Source organism: Rissa tridactyla, chromosome 7, assembly GCF_028500815.1.
Source record: "Rissa tridactyla isolate bRisTri1 chromosome 7, bRisTri1.patW.cur.20221130, whole genome shotgun sequence".
Classification (NCBI taxonomy): Eukaryota; Metazoa; Chordata; class Aves; order Charadriiformes; family Laridae; genus Rissa; species Rissa tridactyla.
Genome location: NC_071472.1, coordinates 52,610,729 through 52,628,715, shown reverse-complemented (window position 1 = coordinate 52,628,715; position 17,987 = coordinate 52,610,729). Strand labels below are relative to the sequence as shown.

The following is a 17,987-nucleotide window of genomic DNA, read 5'->3' as shown; positions in this document are numbered from 1 at the left end:
CTGGTGCTTCCCAACCAGGGAAAGGTGCCAGTTTCATCCTTTCTTTGGTGGATTTCTCGAATCAGACAAGTATTTGCGCAGGTTCGGGGTGCTGGCTGGCCTCCGCTGTTCGGGCTTCAGCTGCATTAGCGGGTCAAGTCCCACCTATCTGCTCTCCTGATGCAAAATTCAAAAATAAGTTTCTCACGAGAACAGCACAGCAGGTCAGGTCAAGGCCGACTCAGCCAGTGCCCTGCCACTGCCAGCAAACAGATGTTTAAGGAAAAAGTGCAGAAAAGGGCAAGTATCTAAAAGTGAAGAAGAGGGGAAGCATCTAACAATCCCTCCCCAAACGGCTACCCTGTCCAGTGAAAGCCAGGGCTAGAAAATCCCCTCTCTGCAGCAATCTCACTACCCACAGAGAGGTTCAAGCAGCAGTTCCTAAAAAAACCCAAGCAAATGATTTTAACCTTTTGTTGTTCTTCATCTGTGGAAGAGTCATCCGATGCCTGAGGAGAGTTTCCAGAACTGTTCCTTCGAGCATCTGCACCCCCGTCCGCAGCAGGTGGCACTTCCAGCACGGGCACCCTGGAGACACCGTTCCTTCCACTCCCTTGCTCCTCCGTCCTGGAATGGGAGCAGGTGCGCGACCGGCTCTCCTGGGAAAGCTCCACAAATTTCTCCAAAGCGCTGAAGAAATCAATCCTGTCTGTACTGAGGTCTGTCACTTCGGGCTGGGGATTCTGTTGGAGACTCGGGGAATTTTGGTTTGGGGATTGGGGAAAGTCTTTTAAGCACGAAGTGAACTCTTCCATGGGAACCAAGTGCACGTTCATATCGGGCTTAAGGGCATCTTTTTCTAGGTCGTCTACTGTCAAATCAGGAAACTCTGTTATTTCCAAGGGGTGCTGGAGTTGCATTAAGGCCTCAGAAGCATTGCAGTTATCAGGGGGGACAGAGTCTACGCAACATCCTGCCGTACAGCCATTGATATTGTTCAGGTTCAGCTTGTCCTCCATCTGCTCAGCGTGGAAGTCTCGACACGTAAACTCTAGGTGGATCCTTCTCTCCTTCACACACAGCTCCTCGATCATGTTTGCATCCTCTGGGAGCTGCTGCTCCCTGTCTAGCTCAGCTGAGTAGATGGGAGACATTGGCTGCTGGTTGTCGTTGGCCTTCGCCTCTGAGATCTGGTCGGCCGAGGTGGTGATTTCCTTCTTGTTCAGCTCCAGCCCAGACTTGCAGATGGGCTCGTGATGGTCTGAGAGGTCACTGTCCGAGTGTGAGCGCCACAGTTTATTATGCCGCTGTTTGCTGCAGGGAAGAAAGGCGATTGAAAACACTGAGTAGTATTTTCACATACCAGAGCCAGACCCACCTTGTTGTAAGAGGATGCAACATACACAAAAAACCGTGCCAAATACTAGAGTCGTTGACCACAACTGCAGCTTCACCTAAACAGTGTAGGGGCAAACCTGCTGCTGGAGGAGTTGATTCAATAACAAGCCACTTTCCAGTAGTTAAATCCCTCTCCACTGTCCTGCTCCACACACATGTATTCCGCAGCAGTATTTTATCAGTCTACTCAACAAATGCAACGTTTAATTGACTACAGAATTTGGCCCTTTCTCAGCCAGCAAGTACTTTTCCATTTGCTAGCAAGTGAGCAATGGGCAGAAGAGTCAGAGTCCCTAGTCCTGGATGTGACTGGGTGGTGGACACTGAATAAAATCCCATTTTCCTTGTGGCTCCTTCTTTGAATGGCTTCAGTGATCAATAACAGGGCTCTGGTAACCAAGGGGGTAGGGTGGGGCGAGTGGGTGTGGGTAAAACCCAGACGACATCCTCAACAGTCAACAAGCAGCCCAAAATACCACCTGCCTTCCACAGGAAGGAAGCTCAAGAGTTCTCCAGCTCTTGGAAAGCCTCTTTAGGAAGGTCTGAGCAGTCACAAGGCCAAGCAACTGCCTGCATTGCACCACCTTCCTTATCTCTACTTGAAATAAAAACCCCAGCCCGTGCCCCCGGGCTTATGGAGAGCAAAGGAGGCAACTTCTCGCAGTGAAACCACACCAGGTAGCCATGTCTGCAAGGGCTTTGCTGAGTGACCACGGCCACAGGGCTGTGCTTCCACCATTTGCCCCTAGGAGGAGAGCAGATACCACAGAAAGGTCCGCAGGAGACCTTGCAAAACCTCTCCAGTCCCTCGCTACTGTGAGCAGGAGCTCCCAGACACATGCATTGGCTGTAAGTTAGTTAACGGATGCTATTGAACTAATTACAATGTACCAGTTTAATTGTGGGTGCCCAACAGCTAAGGGAAATAATCCATCACAGATTTAGCTTTCTAACCCCATGGTCAGCTACAACCTTCACGTATGACACAGGGCAGAATCTGGTCCTTTCAGAGGAGAGGAGGGTCAAGACTAGAGGCCGAAGGCATTGCTCTGGGGTGCACGTGCTCTGTCTCTAATGGGTTTTGGAGCAAAGTTTGACACTGGCAGCAGACCCAGGCTTGTCCATGAGGCAGGTTGTTGCTGAGGCTCTGTATGGAATGCCAAAGATCTACCCTGTCTCTGCTCACGTAACCTGGGGAGAAGTTGTTGCGTTCTAAGGGCACTTTCGGCCCTGGTGCTTCAGTGCTCAAATCCAGCATTCTGCTGTGCATGTGATTCCCGAAGTCAAAATCACCCTTGCGCATGAACAAACCAAACTTGCCTAGCACAGCCTTGATCTGAGAATCAAAACAGATGTCAACAACCGCTGGGAGAGGTGTATTCTATTAACTTTTAATCCCACACTTCCTCCAGTCTTACAACCTGCAAGAGGCGCTAAAAGCAGGGTCAGAGAACAGGGGCCCACGGCCCTTCCTAGAGCCCACAGCCACCTCTTGACCCTCCTGGGCACCATTTCCAGCACCGGGGAGAAGAGCCCATTGCAGCCCAGGCGTTCGGTGTGCCAGGGACAGCACAAGGTCTGGGGGCAGCACCAGGGCTGACCAGCCCGTGTCCACACCGGCCTTGGACCGGGAGCCCGCCACACCTCCCACCACGCTGCTGCAGCTCTCCAGGCTCCCGTATAAAAATATGGCTGTTGATTCACAAGTTACACAAGGCATAGGGGATCCCAAACACTGTTTTCCTGTAACTTATCCATAACTAATGAAAGAAACGGGGCTGGTTCAGCCTTCCTGTGCCTATCACCAGAGGGAGGGGACAGTTTAGCTAACCCCAGGAAATATGATGGTCCCGAAGAGCTAAACACGCTTGTTGTTGTGACTGAAAGCAGGCAGGGGTTTTCCATTTTACAGCTGGAAAACATATCCCAGTTGCTATAACCTCAACACAAAACCGTAACTAGATAGTGCGAGCACATGGCTGCCCTCACATACCTTCCCTCTGAAACCGGAGCAGTCACATGAGCGTGAATCTGTTGGTTTTTTGTTTTTGTTTTTTTTTACCTGTCCTGGAATACTGCAGCAATAAACAAGGCAGCCAGAGGCCAGAAGGCAAAGCTAAATAACACAGAGAAGAAAGAGGGAAGAAAAAAAAAAAGCAGCTTGGAGCTGAGAAAGGAACCACATAAAGAGGGACCATTTCTGCAGCACAGAGAGGCCATTCCTTGCTTCAGTGAAGCTTCATTTACTGCAGGCTTTTTAGTCCTACACGCACAGATGTGATGCACTGCTGTGGCATTTTTTAAAGCCTCACGAGTAATCCTGTTCATGCCATTGTATGGGGACTCACAGAGTAGGCCAGGAGCAGCGGTGAGCTTCAGCGGTAAGGGAACCACACACCATATAAATGATGGCAGCAAGAAAGATTTACCTCCTGAAAAATAAATTACTGAAGACGGGGGAAAAAAGAAAAATTATTCTTAACCAAAATGTCTGTACAGGGTGGCTTTGCAGGTGTGCCACCAACTACCAGACTGACAGATTACCCGAACTAACTGCGGAGCTGAGGGCTTGGAGATGTGATATACCAGCTGCTACCAGCCCAGGGCTCCTCGCAGGTGTTCACCAACCTGTTGCAAAGGATGTTGGCATGTTTTTCACGTCTGAAAAGCTTCTTTTCCTCCATCCAGTCTACCCCAGTGAGATCTATTTTCCCAGTCTGCTCAATGCTACACAGCACACCACACTGCTCAGGTCACCTCTAGCTCAGAGTTAAGCACTGACCTTTACTAACTGGTTGCCAGCAGCATGTTTGTGTCACACGAGGCACCAAAGGCAGGTGTGGTGTCTATCTCAAAGGGTTTCAGTCCAGAAGAGCACAATTTCTTAAAATATCTGTTCCACTGTCATCTATCCTGAGACTGGACACTACTTGGCTTTTTGCAGAGAGAAAGAGGGTCATTACGGCAGGCAATGTTTGGGGAGCAGGTGGGGAGGAAGGCAGACGTGGGAAGAGGTGGAGGACAAAGATCCTGTCGGTGCACCTCATCAGGGAATAAACTGTGAGGAGTCCTCAGGTTGATAATCTGCGCAGGGAGGGAAAGGGGGAGCACACTGCAGTGACAAGAGGAGCTTACACCAGGGCTTTGGTGTCAAAATTGGGAATCCAGACCCAGCCCAGCGGCAGAGAAAACCAGACTGCTGGGAGCAGGTGGAGAGCAAAGAAGGGAAGGTCAGTCGTTAGCACAGATGAAGGGAAGGGAGGTCTTGGCAAGTGGATAGGAGAGACCCAAAGGGACAAAACCAAGCAGAGGACAGAGGTCAGCAGTTGTGCCCTACAGAGAGCACATGAGTGCCCGAACTGCGTAAGAACAGCATAAGGCAGGCACCTTTCAACAGCTCCATGAAGCTATGAAACAATTACTTTGGTCAAAACATCCTAAAGGCGATCTCCTGTGACAGGAGGCTCAGCTTGGGTAATTCTGCTTGCTTCAGATCTGCTCCCTGGCAAAGCACACCAGGATCCTAAACAAAATACCATAATCTGGCGAAATGCAGAGTACCACTACCTCCTTCCAGCTGATCACGTGAAGACATTGCTTCACACAGCTTACAAGTGCATTTCTCAGAAACGTGCAATATTTGTGTCTTTTTGCTAATCAGGAGATAGGCTTGGGATTACAACACACTTGCCCAGGCCCAGCTCCAGACCAGCTTCAGGACTCCACGCAGGAATAAACACACCGCTGTTGCAATGCACAGAACATCCTGTCCCCTCCCCTAACACCAACACTTACCGAAGGGATCTAAATAAAACCAGACCAGCTGCTGAGGAGGGGCATGTTCAACAGGGAACTGTAAGGCTGAGATGGAGACAAAGCGAGTTCCCTGCCAAGTGATGTTACAAGCAACAGGAACATCATTTATCTCTGCTGGAGTCTGCACAGCTCTGAATGCTGCACTCAGATGGCAGTTCACGGGATGCTACTCTCCAAAAATCAGCCATCCTAGAAGCCAAACAGCCTCCTAAAAGCTCTTTATTATGCCCGTTTTACCAGGCTCAGCTGAGATAACCCATGAAAATAGAGCACTATGTTTCCCAAGACAATCACACCTTACATAATGCAGTGACGGGAGTTCTAATTAAAATAATGGAGTCGATCATTTAAGTGTTATATGCCTTAACACGGGTAATCCGGGTCATTCCTTCCACTCACCTGGCCAGCAGGATCCCTTGGTATTCCTCCAGCTGCCGCATAAAGCTGGGGTTGGGCTTGGTGACGGTGCGCCGTTCCTTCACGTAGTCGTAAGCCCTGTCCAGGTTCCAGCCATACTCCTTCATGGCGTAGGCGATCACCGTGGATGCCGAGCGGCTCACTCCCATCTTGCAGTGCACCAGGCACTTAGAACCATTTTTCCTGAAGCGGGAGAAAGACAAAAGAGGATCATTAAATAGAAAACACGGCCTCTGAGAAGCTTAAGAAAATAGCAACTTCTTTACCGGAGTATTATTGAACACACTTTCAACACTGTGGCCACAGCTGAAGCCTGGGATGTGATCTGATAATCCAATTTACAAACTGGAGCAAGACACACAAAGAAAGCGAAGAACAAGGTCTTAATATTCTTAACAGATTTTGTTAAAATGGCTCTTTTGAAGCTTTTATTGCAAAGTGGACAAACATCAGTTATTTTTAGAGACTTATGAAGACTGCTAAAGACTAATATGGCACCCTTGAACTGAGCCCAAATGGCCCACTGGCATCAAGCACCGTTCCAAATAAAAAGGGCATCTATCACACAAACGTGGTTTCACAGTTTAGAAACACATCCCTGGAAGATACCGAGCAGTTCAGGGCAGCCTCTAGCACAGAGCTGCCGTTCTACTGCAAACTTCTGACCGCATATTATTGGGTTTGGCAATCGGCTGAACAAGACCAACCTTGCTTTAGGTGTTTGAAACCCTGCCTAGCTCCCATCCGCATCTCTTGAGACATCAGTAGGTGCAAATCCAGCCAAAAGCCCCATGGACCAACCTGGCAGATATTTCTTGATCCCACCATTTCTTAGGACTGTCTATAGCTAGAAAAACAGTCCTTCACCTTGCTACCTGTCCGCATGGCAAGTGAATGGAAAAGGTGGAAGTCCCCACGGCTGGAGGCAGAGACCTCAAATGACGGCTGCAGTGCAGCACCCTGCTGCAATCAGATGGAAGATCTTCGGCTGTCATCCATTTTTTTCTTATTGAAGGCAATGCAAACAGTGCCTTTGAGTGCAACGAGCAGCTACTCTGCTTGGTGAGGCTGGTACAGCCAGGGCCCGAAAGGGCAGCCAGCACTTTGCTCCAAGGAATTAAAAAACATTTGTCTGCCATGAAATAGGAGGAGGAAGGCTATGGCCCTTCGCTGTGAACTCCGTGCGCTGGGCAGCATTGGCACGGAACAGGCTGAGAGAACTTGCGTTTGGCACCTTTCTTTTCCTCCTTTAAGCGCTAGGTTTTGTGGATTGCCAGCCACGTGAAGCTCCCACAGGACAAACCAGGAGGCCACAGCGCGCACACAGTCACGTGCCTCAACAAGCTCAGACCTCAGCCGCTCGCAGCCGTCTGAGCCTGCGTCTGCATCCACACTCCTCGCTCCGAGATGTCTGCGCTCTTCGGGGTATACTGGGCTACAGCAGCTTTTCGGTTGCTCTAACACTTTCTCAACTTTGCAAATCAAATTAGTCAAAACATTGCAATGCTTTTGATGATTAAAAAAACGACCCCAAACACAGCAAGCAGATGGGACAAATCTGGCCCAATTTGGAAGATTATTCACTTATATCGCCTTGTACACAGTACTGAGGCCCAACCATTTAAACCCAAATGCAAAATATTCTGGGGAGGAGAATACATCTGAGGATGACAACACTTCAAAATCAATACTCAAGGGAACACAATGATGTCTTTTAAAGAAAACATCTTAAAGAAAATAAGCCTTGAGCCATACTCAAACAAGTCAGCTTTTAAAGGCTATGAGAAGAGACGACAAACTTCTATAATGGAAAAAAAATACTTTAAAGGCAACATATGCCAATATGCGTTCTGACCAGTTTTCCCTTAAAAAGGCTGCTGAATTAACTGGAGACAGCACATATAACTGGGATGCAGTTCTCTGCAGTAAAAAGGCCCTACTTTCAGCATCCGCTATCAGATTACTCACTGTAACTGACCGCTCAGAGACCTACACAGGCATTTACTCCTGTTAAAGGGAAGAGTTTGCTCTGGAGCATTACAAGAAATCACTTCCAGACCCTGGGCTTCATTGTACCACCTCGCAATGCAGGGAACAGCTTATGTTTGCATTGGGCTTATAAGGTTTTTCTTCTTACTTTTGTTAAACCCTGCTCGATTTGTTACTGCTTTCCTCCCTCCTACCAGCATCTCTGCAGGCCCATTGCATTTCCTAAGCAGCAGGCAAACTCTTGGCTCTCTAGCACAGGAACGATCTCCTCCACTGCTTTCCTGGACTGCAGCCGGGCAGAAACCCCTCACTAGTCCTACCTGCTCCCTGTACGAGCACCTGCAAAAATGACAATTTGCGGAAGACAACTCTAACACTTAGACAGAAACTACAAAATGAAAACGCTTTGATCCTAGGTAAGCAAGGAGGAAAAGTAGTTAAGAAAATCAGTAGGAAAATACAAAATGCTTAGTATACATCTTCTAAATGTGTTTGTTTTGTTCTGAAAAGACTTACTTTGCCTTGGAGATGAATTTGTAGGTGTCATTCCAATAAGCCAGAAGATCTGTTGCTTCTTCGTCATATACCCGAATGTTATGGTATTCGAAGAGCCCAGGGAAGAAGTTATCTATTTCTCGAGTCACATTCAAAATATACCGCACCCTGCATGGAAACAGACAGCAGATAAAAATGCAGAGCGTGCAGGACACAGCAAGTTCGGAGATACGACAGCTGCTACATAACAGCCTTGCCTTGGCTTGCGAGTGCAAAACTCAAAGCATTTGAAGTTGCAGTCTTGAACGTAACACACCTCCTTGGAAACCAGGACTTAATGCAAGGAAGCAGCGGCTAACACAGACAAAAGGTTTTGCTGAGCAATTTGGAGCCTAGCCTCTGATCAGAGGGCTTCCATCCGTACTGGATAAAAAATTCCTCTACAGTATGCCAGGTTACACTCCTTGCCCACCATCTCTTTTCAAAGTGTTTGGAACACTTGCCCCTTTGCGAACCTCTCCTCCTGCTGCGCCAACAACACAGGAGGACTGAAGACATAAGCTCGTGAGCAACACTATGGTTAAACAGAGGCATAAAATAACTCGAGAGAGATGTAGTAGACAATGAGCCACTGGGGAGGATTTATTTCTTATCCCTAAATTTTCTGGAAAGGAAACTGCTAGAGAAAGCATAAGGTATTTATATGCACTACATCCCGTATTTTTAGCCCTGAAGGTTACTCCTAAGATGCTTACGAACTGCACTCATGCTGGGATATAAGACAGAAAAAGAGCACCGCGAGGGAGTGACATCCCTTCTCCCTAGCGAGTACGAGATCGCTGGCAGTCAGGCAGGACCTGTCTGACCCAAGGAAGCTGCAGCAGGGACTGCGCTGAACGAGGGGAGACAATTTTGCCAGACTGATTCGCCGAGGTACAGAAGTATGCTATCAGTTCAATTCAGCACTGCGATTAGGTTTTTACACTGGATTGACATAAATAAGCCAAACCCGTAAATAATGATTTAATTGCAAAATCTTGGTGCTTAGATCCACCTGGCCTAGAGAAAGGACACTCTAAGCTTAAGCCTGAAAGGTAGAAAGAGCAGGAGACAGGAACCCATAAGTGCTACGTCTGAGAGCTACAGGACTTTACTTCCTACTGGGCCCCACTCAAAGCAACAAATGCTCTTTTACACGTTTTCCTTTCTGCCGCAGTCTGGAGGTCCAGAACAACGGGCTGGAGCGGAGGGCACAGAGCCAACTACACAGCATCCAGTTCAGTAATTGCAGCTTTTTGCTACTTGTAGCTATGAGATTACTGGCTTCCTTGATTCGCCAAGGGGACGTCAGTTGAGGTCAGGGAATGAGATTCTTTTACTTTAGGGTGCCTGTTTGTGGGACACAGAGTTTGGAGGAAGCAAGAGCTTGTTCAGATCTGCAAACCCTTTAGTAAGACTCAGGTTACACAGCAGGTACGGAACAGAGTTTGTTGCATAGACAAGTGTTGAGGCCAGACTCTTGCTTTTAAGCTGACGGCCTGAAGCTACTCACCCTCTGTTCTGCAAGTCTTCCAAATTGGAGGCGTTCCATTCGGAGCCCTGCAGGGAAAACATGCAAAGGGACACATCAGCCAGAAGGAAGGCATGGCCAAACAGGTGATGAAGGGAGGGACCGTCACCAGTGAACTGGAGGATGAAGCTGACCAGCCAACTGTTGGAGAGTGGGGGGGGTCTTTTGAGTAAAGGGGTACACAAGAGTGGGAACAGGGCTGATGTTCGGCACCTTATCTCTCCCCTTGAACCAGATCTATTCGGAAGCAACAAGCAGCTCTGCGAAGCAGGAGCCCAGCACCATATGCTGGCACTTCCTGCAAACCGCTGACAAATCAACCTCAGCGAAGACGAGACCACTCCACCCTTTCCCTGGAGGCCGCTGCCAGCTCTGCCCCACAGAAGAGAGACTGCCTGCATTTAAAAACCATCCAGGTGCTGTTTATACACGAAACACCCATCTCACACATCAAAGGCAGCAACACCATAAGCTCAGTTGGGTTACACCTCTTCTCCCCACGTTCAAAGCCTGTGTGAGCAGAGAAATAAACACATTTAACCCCGGCCAGCTAACTCTCTTCTCTGCAGCACACACAGGGCCTCCGAGCTGCTTGCTTTCTGCTCAAACACATAAACCCTGACTGAGGACAAAACCACTCAGACAAAGCCTTCCTCCTAAATTTAAGGCGCACAAATCTGCTTCCCTGCCCCAAAATAGCTCCTAAACAGAAAGATGGTTCAGGTGAAGGAGTAAGCAAGAAGGACCCAGGCAGCACTACCATTGCCAGCAGAACAGCACTGCCCATGGCTGCTCCCACGGCACAGGCTTCCACACTGCCCCAGGGCCAGGAGCCGCGTAGCCAGGGCGAGCCAGTCCTTGGAGCATACCCACCGCCTGCCCGCAACACCCCCGTCATCCTGAGAGCGAGAACCTCCCAGCCTCGCAGAAGCAGCGGTGTCCACCCAGAGGATGGGTTGCTGCTTGCCCCAGAAAGCGTGCATCGGCACCCCGTCTCTGAGATGGGCGAGCTCCAAGAGCTCTGACTCACAGACACGTGCTTGCGCCCATGACAGCACTTGCAGAAGTGCTAAGCGCTCACAGCTCATGTCTAGATGCGCACACAGAGGAAAGGGCCCCGTTACTATTCTGGTAGCTAATGGGGACAAGTCTGTTGTCTTGTCTTGACACTTCAGGAATACAACAAACAAAAAGCATTTGTTTCTTCCCAAACTGAACTACTTCCTAAGAGAAATCATCATAACGAGGACACTGTTCAAGGGTTCAGCACGATGGGACGCTGAATTTTGAGCAGAATAAAGGGGCAAATGTTACATGCCATGGCAGTCCAGATTTCAAGAGAATCCATTGCCTTCAGACACCGATCAGGTCAAGCCCAGCAAAGTCCAGAGCTGTGCATGATCTGAAGAAGGACTATGAGTGTCTTGCTATTCAGTATATGCCAACAAACATATTTTGATCCCTGCCGTGTTTACCCTAGCCAGCCAGACTTAGTTAAGCTTCATGTCATCTCTTTCTGGCCAAGGAAGAGTAATTTAATTCAGGCCTGGGAACCACCAGTTTCCACAGGTATGGAGAACAATGCTGCAGTGGTGAAAGCCGTTTCTCCTCTCCTTTGATCCACAATCACCAACATCATCAGGTCCCTTATTTCCTGCTTAGTTATTTTAGCATTCCCTAAGTGGGATCCCACAGGACTCTTGCCTCCACCTGGAAGGAAACAGCTCCATGCCTTCCAGAGACATCACTGTACGACTTTGCCTTGCAGTATACACGCTCCTGAATTAAGCCGGTGCCCAGACCCAGCAGCACTGCTCCTCACCGCAGAGAGCTGCTTTGCAAATACTTCTATTCCACACATTAGCCACAGCTCTTCTCCTTGCTGCTGCCTGCAAGCCTTGTTTTAAAGGTCTTGCTCCCATTAAACGCACTCAGAGCCAAGACTCCAAGCCCTGCAGCAGACTGAAGTGCCTGTACTACTTTTGACTAGCACTGTAAGCCTGTAACAGGTCTCCCTCTCCAGAGAACACACAGTCTGAAAAAAAAAAAAAAAGAATCTATTACATTGTAGGTACTTTTAAGTTTCCTGGCTCTATCCCATCACAATTTCTTGGGAGTGCTCACATTAACATACACCATCCTTTCCAAGCCACAGCACTAAGCTTCAGGAGACTGGGAGAGGCCCTCTCCATTTGGAAAGACCAGCTGGTCCAAGAGGAATGGCTTTGTTTAAAGTTGAGCCAACCTCATAGGCTAGACAGCCCAACCAAACCTGTGTCCGTTGCTTCAGGGCTGGGAAATCCAGCGCAGTGCTGACTCACCAGAAGGAGCTGCAGTAATTAAGACAGGCCCCAGCAGCAATGAAAGGCAACTAAGCAAGCAAAACATTAAAAGATGAAATGTTTATGTTTCCTTAAGTGACTTATCTCCAGGATTCTTTGTTAAGCTCCTCTGTTCCTCCTGGATCAAATGAACTCGGAGCTTTTCACGTTGCAAGAGTGTCATTCCACCTGAACGTTGCACAGCTCTCCCCAAGGGCTCCCTTCCCTCTTTGCTGTAGTTATGCCCTTCCCAAACACAGGTATACTCCAAGAACTTGGTGTGTGGGTACCCTGGACAGTTAAAGCTACAAAACTGGTCTTAACATCAATGGAAACAGCCCTGAAAAGCAGTTAGAATTAAGACTTTTTCCCTTCCATTCTCTAGTGACAAGGTCTACAGCTTGGCTGGTGGTGTATGGCAAAGTTTCGTACAGCCAAGAAGCCAGGCTGCTCTTATTCAATAGCGCTAGTGTCTTGTGTCTTGCTTAAGAGTATGTGACCCCAGATCAACCAATCTCTCCTTCAGAGTTGCTATCAGTTGGTCCAGAGGCCCCTGTGTCAACCAAGGCATAGTGAGAAGTGTTAGGCATGTTTCCACTTGAATTCGCAGTTAGACTTACCAAAAAGACATGATCAAATATCTGCGTGGGGCTATCCATCTGCCCAAGGATCACTATCATTTCATTGTCAATGAACTCTTTGAACTCCCGCAGGTTACACACCATCTGCATCTCCAGCTCTGTGCGTATCTGGGTGGGGAGGAGGAACACAAGGAAGCCATGAGAAGATTTTGTTCTGGCCTTTCTTCACGGCATAAAGTGCAGAGCTCTCTGGTCTGCACAACAGCACTGCTGCTCCCTCACCACGTACCTCTTTTGACGTGATGTTCTCCAAATCTTTCTGCATCATGATCTCCCTTAACTTGGTCTTAATTAGCCGTTCCGTACGTTCTCGCTCAGTTGGGCTATCAGAAGAAAGCAACAGAGTCACTGGGAGGGGAAACGAACTGGACTCACGGCACTTTTTAAACAGGTATTGTATAGACTGGATACTCTGCAGAGTTCTAGATGCTCACACTACTTCCCCCGAGCACGTCCTCAGCCGGAGGGAATTCAGGTGACTGTAAAGCCCAGCTTAGATTCCCAGTCATATATGAAAGAGACCAACTGAATGCTCCTAATCCATTGCAGTCATCCAGAGAACCTCTGGTATTTGGTAAAATTTAAATTGGGAAGGCTGCATTATACTCTCTGGAGCAATATCGCAGCCTCCCCCTACCTTTCTTGGAAAGGTAACAGCTCCAAAGCTCCTTACATGGAGAGACGAGGGCAGCTAAGCCTCTGTGCATTCCTCCAGCCTCTGCTGCCAGGGGCCTTATCACCAGCTGCAAAAATAGCCTGGCTAACACCAGGGGAAGTTGCAACAGAGCAGCAGCACAGAGCTGTCTCCCCCATCATCTTTAGAAGGGACCCAGCAGTAACATCTTGCACCACCTTTCCATTTCTCTGGACGTTGGCCAGGACGGTGCCTGCACAGATACTTCTCTGCTTTACAAGTGTCCAAGTGGTGGCTGGCAAAAAAAACCAAAAAAACAAAAAAAACCCGAAAACTCCTGGTCCTTTTAACCTCATGCATTATTTCAGGACTCAATTAAGAGAATGCTGTCTAGGTGTCCCCAGGAAATCATTCAACTCCTGCCACCAGGGCAAGGGTGGGTTACATAAAATTTATATACGAAAAGCTAGAAGAGAAAATTAATCTGACAGCCCGCCAAAACTTTTCAGCCACCCTCCTTGTACATTAAAACACGATCAAGTGTGAAGACTTGTTCACAGCTGAACAACTGCTGAGCATTATTATTCACTCACTGAACTCCAACAACAGGAAATATCCGAGAGCATAAATCAACCGATGGCACTGTTATACTGGGAAAGCAGCTGGGGCTAGAGAAGTCATTTCTTCTACTACAAACTGGGCAACTAAGCCCTCACGCTTGGCATCGTATCTGGACGTGGACTACCTTTGAGGTTGTATGGTATCAGTACCATCAGCAATTACTAATTACAAGGCTTGTAAACTTTGAATGTTGATGCAGCCCATAAATTTTGCCTTTCCAAACTGTCTACCTATCTACCTCAGCCACTGTTCTGGACCATATATCCCAGACATCCAAGCATTTAGCTGGAGACAGCTTGGGACCTATATACTGTCCTGCTCCACCCTTGCAGAGCTCCTCAGAATCATGGAAAACTGCATTGCTCTTTGTCCCCATTCTTAGGTGTTATCAGATAAATGCCTACGAGGATGCTTGTGAGCTCACAGACTCAGAAGTCCATATATAAACATCTCACTTCACAGCAAAATTAACTGAGTAAGGAAAAAAAGACCACGTTACTCTAAACATGTGCTCAGACACGCGCCAGCGTAAGAGCAAAGTCCAGAGAAACCTGCTCCTTGCAGGAGAGACTAGGCCTGGAAATCAGAAGACAAAACCAGCAAAGAGGAAGGCCTAGGTCCTACAATACACCACATCTCTTTCTCATTAGTAACATGGGACTTACCTTGCAGAAGCAAAGATCTGCGAGCCTAAAGCCCACGATAAGAAACTAGACTGAAAACAGAGGCTGAAGGAGATGCAAGGGAGCCACAGGGGGCTTCCAGTGCTGACGTTTATCTAACCAGGGGTCCGCTTATTACTTGGAACAGGAAACCCTTCCTCATTAATACCTAATTAAGAGTAAACTCTTGTGGAAACTGTAATGCTTGACAGTCAAACACCTTGGCTCAGCAGAGCCAGACCAACTTACACATCTGTGAAGAGGGCGGGCGAGTCGGGCCGGTGGGACTGGACATCTTGCATGGCATTCCACTCATTGACTGACGACTGGTCAGAGTTGATATGGCTCTCATAGTAACTGACCCACGTGAGGAAGAGGCTCCCTGGGTAGTAATTGTTGCTCCGTGCCACCTCACAAGCCTTATGTAAACTCTGTAAAGCAGACCTAGAAAGGGAAAAATACTTGCCAGATTATAATTTCTTCCACGGGCTGGTACCGAGCACAAAGCAGCAGCCAAATCCAGGATGCTGCTTATGTCCCATCAGTTGGTACAAACCCCAGTGCTATATGCATCAGCACCGAGCAGGAGGCTGTCCTGCAAGGATGTGGATAAGCATGTCTTCACTCAAGTATGCCAAGACAAGGCCGGGTAGCAGTGAAGGTACCCATAAATCAGAGGCACCCGTGTCTCTGGCTCCAAAAACTGCTCCAACAAACTATGGCTCCAACCTAAGCCATAAATAAGATGCACAGAGTTTGTGTCCAAGACAGGGTGCTCTGACAGCTCCTACTGCACCATCAGCTCCCTTGTGTGCAGGGCAGGGACACCCAGGAATGAGACATGGAGAGCTGTACAACCAAGGGCTTAGGACTTGACTTTACGGAGGTGTTTAGGTGTCTGGCTTCTCTCACTGCACGAGGGATGTCAGAAGTTTCTTCAGCTGCTGCTGGGAAACAAATCCCCCTCTCCTATTTTTAGCTTGTTTTAAATCTTTGCCTGGGATCAGAAGGATCCAGGTCAAAATCACTGGGGTGACACAGTAGCACGACACCCTGACAGGCAATGTATTTCTGCAATGCAAAGAAGCTTGCGCCAGAAATACTTTCATGGCCACTACATTCTTACATGAGCCACCCTAAAAGGAAAGAAAAATGCAGGCAGCTTCTCTCCTTCGCGCTATCACAATGAACATGTCTCACTGGAGACAGAGACTCCTAAAATATGCACAGCGCGTATTTCCTTATTTATGACAAATAAAAAAAATAAATTTATTTCACACATAGGCTCAAAGCCCTTCTGCTTCAGAGAGATTCAAAGCAGCAGCCCTTTGCAAGGAAAATTACCCTATTCCTTCCTGCCCCCCGCTGAGACGAAGGTGCGGCTGCAGCAGTATTATAAACTCACTGCTGTATACCAGCACTTGCATGTTTTTTTTCTTGGGTATCAAACTTCCTTCCCAGTCTCTGAAGGAGACTTCTGGCTGCTCAAGTAGGTCTCAAGATACCAATAATGCAAAGCAGCACCTGCTTTTTAAAAGCTCAAGCAGCCAAAACACCTTGGAAAAGGGATAACCGGGGCAGATTATAGTAAGTACTTACCACATCGCCTGTACGGACACTGGCTTGAATATATGAACCCTGTTATCTGTCGATACGCTGAACCCTCTGGAGAGAGGAAAAAAAAAGCCCAGTAAAAATGCGTCCCAAAAGCAACTTTTCAGTTAATAACTGATAGTTTGTAGCACGTTAGAACAGGGAAGGAGTAGCCCTATGCATACACTGCTGAGTTCAGCTAGCAAACAGATCAAAATAGCGCGCTAAAAGCTCTAAAGATAACTTTTTAAAGCAGCTGCTGTTTGGGAACGAAACTAAGACAGTGGGACAGTGCTGGGCTGTGCTGTTTACCTTGGCAACACAAATTCAGTGCCACAGCTGGGAGCAACAGAGTCCAGCTAAAGTGATCCTGGGGCAGCTACCAAGGAAAGAAAAGTCATTCCACGCACTGTACTGGAGAGCCTTTGTAACTGGCACAAACAGGAGTCTGCAAGTCAGGTGTCTATTTGGCAAAGAAACATCATTCTTATTCTATGTTCAGCCGAATGCTGCCTGCTGCGAGCGTGATGGAGGAACACATAATAGGATCCCTTTAAGGAGCTTTCACTACACACCCACTCACCAGTAAAAGCTCCTTTACTCCAGCTTAAACACACACACGAGCCACTGTCTCAGTGCGTGTTTATTCACAGATAAGTCAATTACTGGTGTTCCCTGACACAACCACTGTGATTTCGGACCTTTGAGTTGACTAACCCAATACAGGTGAACAGCAGGAGGTCTGCTGGACCCATTAGGGCTCTGCAGTCACTTGAATCCTTCTCCATACACCGTGCTGTAAACTAACACACGGAGACCCTCCGCTATTGACCTAGAACATACAAAAAACAACTCACCCGTCCCCGTCCAGGTGGATCAAGGTGTCACTCCACAGAGGCAGCACCAAGCCCATCGTACAAGTGCTACTGTAGTAAGAAAGAGAAGGTCAGCCCACCTCCTACAGCACCACGCAATTATTTAGTTTCACAGCAATGGCTGCAGATGTTTGCACTCATTAGAAACAAAATGAAAAGATCCCACTGCTGCTTCAGGGACAATCAGAGCCAGTGTTGTTCTACAGGCGTCTGGCAAGGATCATTAACCACATAGAGGGTACTCTTTCAAGTAAGCTTAAAGGGCTAACGTACACCCAGGAGAAGAGCAAACAGGATTCAGAAGCAGCAAGCTTTTTGCGGAAGGTCAGAAGGGGCTCACAGTCATCAGGCAGCTCAAGGCTTTCTTTACAGATTAGTCCCTCTCAGGCTCAAGTGGTTTGGTTCTAGCTCTGATTTTGCAATCCACAGCTTTGTTTTCTTGTTTGTCCCTCAGCCACAACTGCTGGGAACTGGGAACAGACTAGTGTAATAGCAGGGTGACTGGCAGCACGGTAGGTTTGCAATCACAGGCTATCACCCCTTTGTTGACTCCTGCCCCTTCTTCGCCCTCCCACACCTCGAGGATGAGCATGACAGCCAGCTGAGCCAGACACCTCTTGGCAAACCCACTCCTCTCTCAGCTGCTTTGACCTCTTTGCCCTCACAGTCACCTGCTTTCTGTAAGCCAAGCAAAAAGCCAAGTTAAAAGCAGAAGTCAAGCGATGGAATAAAAAGCAGGGGCGGGGGAACCCCAACACGACCTGCACCAGGTTGTCAAACAAAAAAGCTGAATCTCATAAAGCTGTAAAACTGGTCCATAATCAAAGCAGCACCTTGACGAATTGGATGCAATCGCCTCCTGCTTTATGCTTTGCACTAACTGCTCTCAAATTTCCACAAGCACTAACACCCCTGTCAGTCTCCGCAGCTCATGAAAAGTGGGGAAAGAGGGCAAGATTCAAGGCTTCAGAAGGTC

The 17,987-nt window shown here is 48.1% G+C and overlaps 1 protein-coding gene across 3 annotated transcripts in view; it reads right to left on the bottom strand.

Moving 5' to 3' along the window:
- Positions 1–17,987, bottom strand: part of SSH2 (slingshot protein phosphatase 2) — a 103,453-nt gene that overhangs the window by 7,224 nt on the left and 78,242 nt on the right. For all 3 annotated transcript variants that reach the window (XM_054209042.1, XM_054209043.1, XM_054209044.1), the window contains 9 exons: positions 16,994–17,062; positions 16,143–16,208; positions 14,793–14,987; positions 12,856–12,949; positions 12,606–12,734; positions 9,647–9,693; positions 8,116–8,262; positions 5,593–5,793; positions 450–1,293 (listed from right to left, as the gene is read on the bottom strand). In XM_054209042.1, the coding sequence (XP_054065017.1) occupies positions 450–1,293; positions 5,593–5,793; positions 8,116–8,262; positions 9,647–9,693; positions 12,606–12,734; positions 12,856–12,949; positions 14,793–14,987; positions 16,143–16,208; positions 16,994–17,062 (1,792 nt within the window). The remainder of the gene's footprint in view (positions 1–449; positions 1,294–5,592; positions 5,794–8,115; positions 8,263–9,646; positions 9,694–12,605; positions 12,735–12,855; positions 12,950–14,792; positions 14,988–16,142; positions 16,209–16,993; positions 17,063–17,987) is intronic.